The following is a 10,633-nucleotide window of genomic DNA, read 5'->3' as shown; positions in this document are numbered from 1 at the left end:
CTCAGCCCCCCTGCTCCCGCCTGAAGGAACCCACGGCCGGACCCTCAGGGACCACACACAACGCACAGGGGTTACTACAAAGATCAGAAATGTCACAACAAGCAATATGAGAGCTACCTTTTTTTTTTGCGTTGCAAGAACAGAAAAATCAAATTCCTGAACGGAACGCCAGGCTTCACCTTTTCCTCCTGTACCTGAGCGAATGTAAGTTGTACAAAGCTATCCATGGCCTAGGAAGGACTGAAATCCTACTGCCTATGTTACTTTTTACAGCTGACACGATGTTAGAGTGAAGTCTGGTAATGTGCATATAACAAAGCCACGCGATAGACGGCTTTCCAGCTTTGCCCTTGCAATGGCAAGGGATCATTAACACCACACCACTACTGAAATAGGAACTATATTGTTCAATTTATGGAGTAATAAAAATCCTCTTTGGCCTTGTCCCTGGAGGGTTCATCGTTTTAAGTCTGGGAACTTGGAACGTGTAGCAAGAAAGGGAGGGCAGCCTAAGCCCACTCAAGTTCTACATTAAGTGCAAGGAATTAAAAAACCCCAAAGAAATGTCAAAATAAATACCACAGCACATGTTCAGTTCAAGCCAGCCTCAGAAAAAGCACTTTCAGAAGCTATTTTCAGTAGACGAGAACTGACCTTCCCCTTATAAAATGCCACAGGGTATAAATAGAGCAGCCTCTTCAAATACGCAGCTCCAAACTCCCGTGCAATTTGTCATGAATATTCTCCATCTGCTTCAAGAACACTCAAACAACAGGGCACTCTTCTCACTATACTCGGAGCACTAATCAGCTTGAACTGGAGTCAAAATACCTCACTACTACTGAAAAACCATAGATCAAAACGAAAGCAGAACAAGATCAAGAATGCAGCCATCCCGTCTCCCTTTTGACCAAATGTTTATTCTGTAAAGATACTCGCCGCCTCTCTCTGTGGCATCACAATATTTACCTAAGTTTTGGAGACACCGATTATCATGAACTGCAAATACGGAACACTCAACCAGCTAGCTCACACAAATATATTATAATCCCTGATAGACGGGAGACAGGGAGCCATTACAAATGTACACAAACATGTAACCTCATGCAATTTGAAAGCAAATTTTAGCTTTTCAGCAGACAACGGACAGACAAATAGTTATTGTGCATCCTTCTCTCTGCAATTATCATCCCTTTCGAATGCATCTCTTGCCAGCTCTGTATCAGTTGTGTGCAAGACCATTTTACTGGCACAAAGTAACATCTCAGAAAATAAGATGCATGAAAAACTTGGTTACCGGGGTATATATAGCGTACTATATCTAATTTCAAGCTTACACTTTATGACTTATCAGGCCTCATTCTCCCTTACATGTCTTTTGAACACTTTGGTTCACAGGCAAATTTAAAAGATGATGGTAGCATGCAGTCTTTCCTACTCTGTCAAAACCAGCGGAATTGTCCTCTCTGGTTGAGAAGTTCTCGTCTCTCTGCTCTTCTTTAGCTGACGCAATGAGAGCTTATGCACACACTTCTTTTTAACTACTTTGTGCTCAGGCAGATTGGTGGCTACAATGTATTACCATTATATAAAGAAAGCCTCAGAAGCTGTGACAGCCAAAACATCCTTACACATTCATTCTTACCAATTTGACTGCTTAACTTACGGAAAAACAAGCCAAAGTTACACAGTATGGTCCTAGAGCATAAATGTGCTTCAGGGAGAAGAATATACTCTGGAACTGGACATGACATTGGTGTTCTGTGTACTGTATATTAAAAAAAGAAACGACCTCAAAGAAGGAAAAAACAAAGCCAAGACAGACAAAACAGCTTTGAAACACACAAGATGGCCATGCCGGCATCCTGTATTATCCCAGATGAAAATAACTCTTTTCCCACTAACAACAATCAACAGACACATTTCGCTTGCAGGCAAAACCCGGCTGCTGTAGTGTAGCTTGGTTTTATTTATGTCCACAAATATTTCAAAAAAATTACAAAATACTCAAATGGAGAGAACACAGAAGTCACGATTTCTGGGTTTCTACTCTGTTTACACTGTGTTATCCCATGGCAAACTACTCATATATACATTAAGCTTCAAGATATATATAAATGTAGCAGTCAGAATGTACACTCTGCTTTAACGGTGCAGTGAAACAAGCTCAACCATGACGACACAGAACAAGAGAGACTTCAAAAACACTAAAGCAAAATTAAAAAATAAACTTTCAAAACAGAGGAAAAGTAAGAGATACTTCTTAAAGAAAATCAGAAGGTCTGGGTTGTTTTAACAGGGCATCGAACACCAAGATGGCTTCAAAAACCACTGCATGTAAAGTTGTAGTTAATCATTGGTCTAAAATGGAAGAATTTCAGTGCTTATTTGCTGAATGATGTGAACAAAAAAAAAAAAAAAAAAAAAGAGATCAATGAATAGCTTTTGAACAGACTGCAAACCTCAGCTATAAAAAAAAAAAAAGAAAGAGGACCATCGGAGGCAATTAGGTTTTTTCTTTCCTTAAGAAGATCTATAGCTAAAAATGACAGCAAAAGAGAAGGATCAAAAGAAATGGCTGAACTCCCCCAAACTCCCGAATTCCACATGGTAAAAACAAGGAGGGGAGGTTTAACTGAAATGTGCCTAATGAGACCTTTAAAGTAAACTGAGGCACTCTCTCTGCTGAGCAGACCCATCTTCCTAGCTAATCCACTGTTAGCAAAAGTAAAAAATGCTACTCAGAAGAAAACCATTTCACCTGATCACTGCAGACAGCAACTGAAGGCATTGACTGAAGACGACTTTACCATCCTCGATTCTAGCTTGACCTCATGGTTTCCAAATCTCAGAAATACTAGCTGTTCCTCCTAATACCTTCACAGAGAGTTCCAATATAGCAGATGGAACTGATTAAACACTACTGCAGTTCTTTAGCACTGAGAAATCTGGAATGGAGGACAGAAAAAAAGATGATCAACATCAGCTGAAATGGTCCTCCTGTCTCTCCTATACACTTTTACCTTAAGTGGACCTAGAATACCCCGATGCGTATTTTTAATTGGTAAATTGATGTTACTAACTGTCCAACAGTAATCTGTGGGCACTACCATTGGTTTGAGATCCATGAGGTGGATAAAGCACTGTGCATGCTGTGCCTTCCATCAGAATGTATGATTAACTACAAGTTTATCAAACATGGCTTGGTACAGTCCTATGACACAACCATCACACTGAACAGTCTACAACAGCAGAGAGAGAGCACTCGTGAGTTAAGAGAGAGAATGGGGGGAAGTTATGCACCAGCAGAAAAAACAGCCAGCAGATTCAGATGTCCATTGGTTGCATCACCCTCTGCTCTGGCAAAGAAAACCCATGGCAAAACAGTGGGATAAAAAAAATTCTGCCTAGACAGTAAGCGAAGCCGTCTCCAAAATAATGCTCACTGGCCTTCTGTGTATTCCTCTCCTTTTACCATCCACGTGGGAACTAGCCAACAGGAGTTAATTCTGCATGGACCTGTCATGTTGGGAGTCAGTAAATGTTACTGTCCATACAGCCAGTTAATCCCAAAGGAGTAAGTTCCTGAGATACAGAACACTGGTGGCAATCAAAAAGTTTTTGCCTACAAAACCAAAACTAAAACGGTCAAAGAGAAATACAGACTAGTCTTTGCAAAACAACTTTAGGAACACTGAGCTGCCTACCCACTTTTCTTAAGAACATATCAAACATAAGAGGCCAGAAAGAGCATGTCCTCCAAAAATATGCACATGCATACAAAATTCTGGCTGTAATAGTTTGAGCCACGGAAAATTTTTAAAAGAGATTTTAGAACAGATTATTTCTTTGAACCTTTGCCTAAAGTCTAAAACCAATGTAGTTAGATTAAGTTTCAAAAGGTAATAGGAAAGTGTATTATGGCCACACTGAAAATTAACCCTTGAAGTAGGCATCAAAAGGGTAAGCTAGTTCCAAGGGACACCTGTACTGCTGAGAAACACAACTCAACAGAAATCATCTGCAGAACAGAGAGATGTAACACTAACAAAAAAACCCAACAAACCCAAACAAACCAAAAAACCAAGAACAGAAACAGTCATTTGCAACATTATCCCTGCAACTCCCTTTAATGCTTATTGTTGATATCAAACCAAATTTCAAGCTTTTACCCATTTGAGATTATTGATACCCATCATTCCCTTTAATTAAAGGGATAATTATATATATATATTTTATTAAAAAATCAACTCTGTATTCTGTCAATACCAGGTAGGAATTCACAATTTGTGATGTTACTGAAAATCAAGATAAATGTTTCTGGAGTTTTGTTTTGTTTCTCCCCTCTACCCAAAAAAGTTATTTACAGACTTAAAAAGCCATGCTGCAGAACTGAGCTCTCTTTAAAATTATGAAGATTTCCTACAATGTATTAAAATAAAAGTAGATTTTTATTATTATAGCACTTGGATTCAGAGCTTGTTACGTCACCTACTTGCAATCCTTGTTTTTTTTAAAATAGCTATAGATGCATTGAGTGTCTCTTCACGCACAGTGACTTGTGTTGTGAACCTGATTCTAGCACCTACTCAAAACAAACTAGTAAGAAAAAAAAACAAAAAAAACCAAAAAAACCAAGATTGCAGGAAGTTCTCTGAATATTCCACACAGTCCTGTATTTTCATTAGGCTTCTGAATACGTTGTCATGCAGGGAGACCCACACCAGTCTTGAGAAATCTTCTCTACAAATGAACACTATGCTGATAAGTCTCTACTTGTTGGGTGGTTGTTTCTGTTTTAAATATATAAAGAAATCTTTATAAGATATTCTTTTCCTTTTGTAGCTCTTATTGTATGTAAAAATGTTCCACTCCTTCCCAAGGACTGGGGTTTCCATAGCCAGCATTACAAATAAATAATTTATTACAACTGTTTGTCGCCTTCTTTCTTCAGTCGACTGAAAGAAAAAGAAAACTCATTTTAACAAAGCGAAGGAGGTGTCATGACACTTCAGAGAGAGCTGCCTTCCTGCTAACCTCACCCGGGTGCCCTGAAGGGAACAGAGGTTGCAACAGGACTTGTGAGCTTTCAGCACAAAAAAGAGTGCCATTGGAACAGCAGTGATAACGCTGTCTGTTGCGGGAGGAAGCGCTGACCTTTTGCTACTGAAGCACTCCTTACATGCAAGCAAGAACACCAGCGCCAGCTCATCAAGCTTTAGCTTTATCTGCAGTCGCAGATACGACAGTCAGCTTCAGGCAGATTGGCTGCCCCCATGGCACAAGGCCAGCAGGCAATTTTGGATAGCAGAAGCAAGGACTGAAACAGAGTAAAGCACTGCAAGGCAGGTGTTTAATATGCTGCTTCCTATATATTGCTGCTACCCACAGACACGCGGAATGACCCTTGCTAGGTGCTGGTGGCTTTTTCTTCTTAGCTGACATACCGTCAGTGGTCATTGCCAAACAGGAAATAAGGTGGTGTCACATAAGGCAGACCAAGAAGAGAACCACTGTATCAGCACCATACAGCATTCTCAGGAGAGAACACTCACATGATTGGTCTAAGCATTCTCAGCTGGGAATGCAGGATCTGCATTATTCATACATTTCAACTTCCTATTGCCTTTAGTCATTTCTTAAGAGTTATTGAATTCCTCCCCTATTCTCATTCATAAAGCTTTTATCCACCCTCCTTCACTGTCCTCAAGGAAGAGAGAGAGATGGGGAAGCAGCAATCGTAGCATCACGCTAAAAACCCTGATCAGAGGTGATTCCACAACATAAGACTCAACTAGTTTACATCCTGGGCCAGTAATTTGGACCTAGCTTCCAATCTGCCCTATTGCCTATGCCCAAATTAGGTCTTAGTACAGCTTCACCATCTTCCATTACTGCATCAGGACAGTAACTCAGCACACAGTGAGGAAGGCAGTAATTCAGAAGAAAAAACGATGTAACGTAGAGAAAGATGAAGGAAGCTGTAGCACCCCTCAGTCTCCAAAAGCCTTTGTTGCACCTCTCACCTGTAATAATCTTCCTGACTTGGTAGATGACCACCATGCATGTGAGGATGCCCATGCAACCACTGCTGCTCCATTGCCAGTCTTTGCAGCTCTGCTGACTGGGCATGCATGGCCTGCAGTTGGTGGGCTGCTGACATAGGAGGTGGAATGGCACCAGGCAGATCTCGTGGATAAGGAGTACCTAAGAGAGAGTTGCCCATTTTTAGACACTTGTTCGCTATGAGCTCTGTGGAGAGCTGTCCCATTAAATTGTTTTATCTTTTTTTTTTTTTTTTTTTTAAACAAACCAATCATCCTTTGGCTGTAACCTAAGTTACAGCTCAACTCCACCAACTCCCCTCTCAAGAAATGCTAAGACCCAGAAGGTGACAGTTCGGGTCAAGAGACAACCTTCATCAAGGACCGTAAAATGTTCTCACCAAAGACTGGATGTCGGAGCATTTCATGCTCATGAGGTGGCTGCCCTAGCAATGGGTTGGGGATGGTCCCAGGTGGGTAGGGAAAACGTGCCAAATGGGGTCCAGCTGCTAAAGGATCCACCAGTGGATGAACAGGTCCTGCTGCACCTTTAAAAGAAGAAAACAAAGCAGTCAACTGCTTTGGGAAGCATTGCTCACTGTTGGCAGACCAAAAGCCCTGTTAGACATGAGCTGGATCGGCATTTGGCCTCACTGGCATCTAATTACCAGGAGCTTGGCTCCACCCAATTTCAAACCCACTTTTCTATCTTCAAGTGACATCTGCTTACCAAACAGTCTTAATTGTTAAAGCAACAACCCAGGGCTTTTAATTTCTACAGGAAAAATAAATCCACCAAGCAATAGAGAAAAACAACAAAGATGGTCAACCTTTAGAATTTTTTTCCCCAAAACTCTCTCCTATTTTTTCCCCTTTACACACATAAAATGGAAGGATCACTACTGACATTTAGTACAGAAGCACTTCAGCATCCTTCTGACTTTACCAACACTACTTGATAGGCCAAAACCTGACACTCAGGAGCCCCTAACTTTATTTTAACCTGACATCCAAGATTAAAGCCAAATACTTTTCAAATACAGGTAAGAGAGATTTGACGGTGAATTGACTTGGCTTTGTCTGCACCAGTCTCTCTCCCAACAGAGTGAGAATGTATCAGCCATATTTTTGTCTGGAACAAATAACTAGGGAGTTATCTAGACTCACCTGCACAGAGGTGGTGACCGACCTGACAACAGAATCCCTGTATAGGCACCATCTATGACAAATTTCTTCTGCTGTCAGTGGGGTACACAAACCTCCCTCAAACCAAATCAGTCTGTGATCTGTGCAGTCTCAGCTGATGTCCACACCGACAGCTTTAAGGACGCTAATATTCAGCACCATCATCTCCCACCTGTAACCCCTCGCCCATTAACAGTCTCACAAGACCCTGCTGATTTCCTCGCTATACAATTTGGCTTCTGCAACAGCACTCAAATTCCTTCCAAACTCCAAAAAGCAGACATCCCAGCTACATTTCATGCGTATTGCTCCAAGGCGAAGTATGCTATATTTGCTTGCACAAACATTACATTTGTAGCCAGCTGCACCAGAAGCTGCACTTCAAGTACTTGGACTTTTTTTTTTTTTCCCCTTACTTAGCAGCTACTGCACCTGGTGCCTCGCTTGCTATGTTCTCTCCAGTCTGCCACCAGAAAATCAGAAAAATTCTGCTTAGTGCCTCATCTTCCAGACTCCAGGTTCCAGACTTCTAGAGGAGCAGTCACATAGCTTGCTTTAGAAATGAGCAAGGCATCAATTAATTTTTCAGACTATTAAATACTTTGGGGAAAAAAATTTCCACACATAAGAATACACTGTAGCTAAAAAGATGCCAACCCATAAATTTAGATCGTTCTTAGTGAGAATTGTGACAGAGAATTTCAGCTCAACTAAAGCCAGATGGTTGGCATGTCAAACAGCTAAAGAGATGAAGTTTTTATCTCCTAATTTTTTTTTTCCCCCAGCTCCTATATGGAAACACCAGCTTCAGCTCCTTTCCAGCTATAACTCATAACGTAACAGCCATTAGCATTAGCAGTGTTACCCGTTCCATGACATCCCTCCTAGTGAATTCCCTTCACCCACCGGAGTCTCCACCTGTACACCAGACAGCACTGTCAGGTGCTGCTCTAGGACCCCAACACTTTAAAAAAGCAAAACAGCAAACCCCTTACAGTGACAGTGTGCAGTCTCAATGAGACGCAGACGCTGTACTGTCACCATCGTTTACTTTAGCACTGTTATTACTCCACTCCTCCCAAAAAATAATTGTTTGCATTTCAGTTATCACAACCTTATACAGTACAGAAGTCATATCACATACAAGAAAACAGGGATTTTGCTACTTGAATTCCAGACTCACAGTCTGCCTGTTTTGGGCAGACTGCTGCTAGCAGCTCAGGAGGAAGGGTCCCTAGCTGACTGCCTAGCCCGCTTCCCCGGGCTCACCTTGATGTAAGGGATCCTGCTGATGTAGGTGTAAATGCGAGTGTATGTGTGAATGTTGGTGATGGTGAGGCGTGACGTTGAACATCTGGAGCCGTGCCAACGGGTCATTTGTCAGCGATGCCATCCGCTCAGCATGTATTCTCTCTGCTGCCAGTCTGTCAGGGTAGCTCATTTCAGGCCGTAACTGCGGGCCTGCCAGTGCAAGTCTCTCTCTTTCAAGGGGGTTCAAACCGGGATGGAAGGAAGCAAATGGGTGAGGTCCTGCTGTTGGGGGAATAGTCAGTGCACCATGCCTGGCAAAATGCTCCATGGGGTTAGTAGCTGGGTGAAGTGCATCTAGCTCTGGGGGCTTCACCTCAAAGCCAGGTTTCATCCTCTCTCTCAACTCCCTTTCCCGGATTTCTCGCTCCCGGATTTCCCGCTCTCGCAGCTCTCGTTCCCGAATGGTGGGATCCACATTGTAGAGGCCAGGCATATGGTAGGCCAGAAGTGGATCGGTGGGGTTCAGGGGGACAAAGAAAGGATGATTACGGTTTGTTGGCGACATGACGTGAGGACGAGCGTATTCACTCAGTGTTCGTAAAGCAGGTGTATCTGGACCAATGTAAGGTGGTACAGCAGCAATGGTCGTTGGGGGAGGTTCAAATGAAGGTCTCATATGTGCTGGCCCGCTGAGCTGAGACTCTCCAAGACGGCCTTCATGGGAAGAGCTGGATACCTTCTGCTGCACAGAATGGGGAAAGAGAATTTTAGCTCAGTTAGTTGGTACACGTCACAGCTATGGGCAATAGCTGGCTGGTACATGTCACCCCAGACTACCAGTCTTGTTTGCAGGGTGTCCTTTCTCTCCTCTCCACACTTGTCTGTACCCTAAAACTTAGCAAACCCAAGGAAATTCATCTCCATGATGTGCAACACAACAAATTCCACTCCTTTCACACCAGGACTTTGCATCCTGCTCTCTCTCCATCCTGCACAAGGGCAGCACAGCACTTCTGGGGAGGGCAATAAGCACAGTTTACCCATGCAGTTGCCCAAGGACCCTTGTCCCCAAAACAAGCAAAGTCCCCATATATGACACATCCCTTAATGGACAGATACTATATCCTGACATTTATAATCCTATATAAACACATAGCTGTGATTCAGATCTCCGAAATGCACTATGGAATAGGAAGGCTTTAGCACCTTCTTTTTCAGCATCAACAATGTATTCCCAACCTACCAATTCTGTGGGCCCAGAAGTAATCATTCCTTTCCGACAGGCCACAAAAAAAAAACGATTAGTTGTGTTGGCTCTTTATATCAAGGCTGGAGTTTGGGTCTCCCCATAAAAATTACATGTCAAGCAAAGTCCCCATATATGACACATCCCTTAATGGACAGATACTATATCCTGACATTTATAATCCTATATAAACACATAGCTGTGATTCAGATCTCCGAAATGCACTATGGAATAGGAAGGCTTTAGCACCTTCTTTTTCAGCATCAATGTATTCCCAACCTACCAATTCTGTGGGCCCAGAAGTAATCATTCCTTTCCGACAGGCCACAAAAAAAAAAGGATTAGTTGTGTTGGCTCTTTATATCAAGGCTGGAGTTTGGGTCTCCCCATAAAAATTACATGTCTTTAATTAAGTTTACTTCCAATTTAAAAAGCCTTCAGACCCTCTTTTTTCTAGTAGACAGCACTTTTGTGCCTGCACAGCAGCACAAGGTACACAAAGGCATTCGCTGTATCTGCACAGAGCACTTTTCTGCTGCAAGTAAACATAAATACTTGGTGTTGTTATCCCCAGCTGGGTTGGCTTCCCACCCATCAGAAACAGACCAGGAGGAGAAACTCTCCATTTCCTTTAAAGAGAAGAAAGTTACAGGCAGGCCAGGAGGGGCTCATAGCTGTTGGCTTTCACTTAATACACAAGGCTCCCATATCCACAAATACCCCACTGCACATGCCTTAAAGCACTTTTGGGGATTTGCATTCTATAGTCACCATCCAGGTCAGATCCTACCATGCCCACCCCCTTCAACAGCTCGTAGCTACAAATAAACCTACCGCAGCTCTTTCTGCTTCTCTTTCCCGCTCCCGCTCCCTCTCTCTTTCCTTCTCTTTTTCTTTTTCTCTTTCC

General features: G+C 42.5%; 1 protein-coding gene across 1 annotated transcript in view; it reads right to left on the bottom strand.

The window, feature by feature from the left end:
* Positions 1-4,316: 4,316 nt before the first annotated feature.
* RERE (arginine-glutamic acid dipeptide (RE) repeats) overlaps positions 4,317-10,633 on the bottom strand; it is a 175,648-nt gene continuing 169,331 nt past the window's right edge. Inside the window, 5 exon segments of the mRNA XM_009889653.1 lie at positions 4,317-4,958; positions 6,027-6,207; positions 6,446-6,592; positions 8,499-9,219; positions 10,561-10,633. The exon segment at positions 10,561-10,633 is cut by the window's right edge and continues 15 nt beyond it. Coding sequence (XP_009887955.1) covers positions 4,925-4,958; positions 6,027-6,207; positions 6,446-6,592; positions 8,499-9,219; positions 10,561-10,633 — 1,156 coding nt within the window. The 3' untranslated portion in view covers positions 4,317-4,924.

The sequence above is a fragment of the Charadrius vociferus genome, unplaced genomic scaffold, assembly GCF_000708025.1.
Source record: "Charadrius vociferus isolate BGI_N301 unplaced genomic scaffold, ASM70802v2 scaffold477, whole genome shotgun sequence".
Lineage (NCBI taxonomy): Eukaryota > Metazoa > Chordata > Aves > Charadriiformes > Charadriidae > Charadrius > Charadrius vociferus.
The sequence above is the reverse complement of the archived record's forward strand: the minus strand, read 5'-3'. Positions and strand labels throughout refer to the sequence as shown.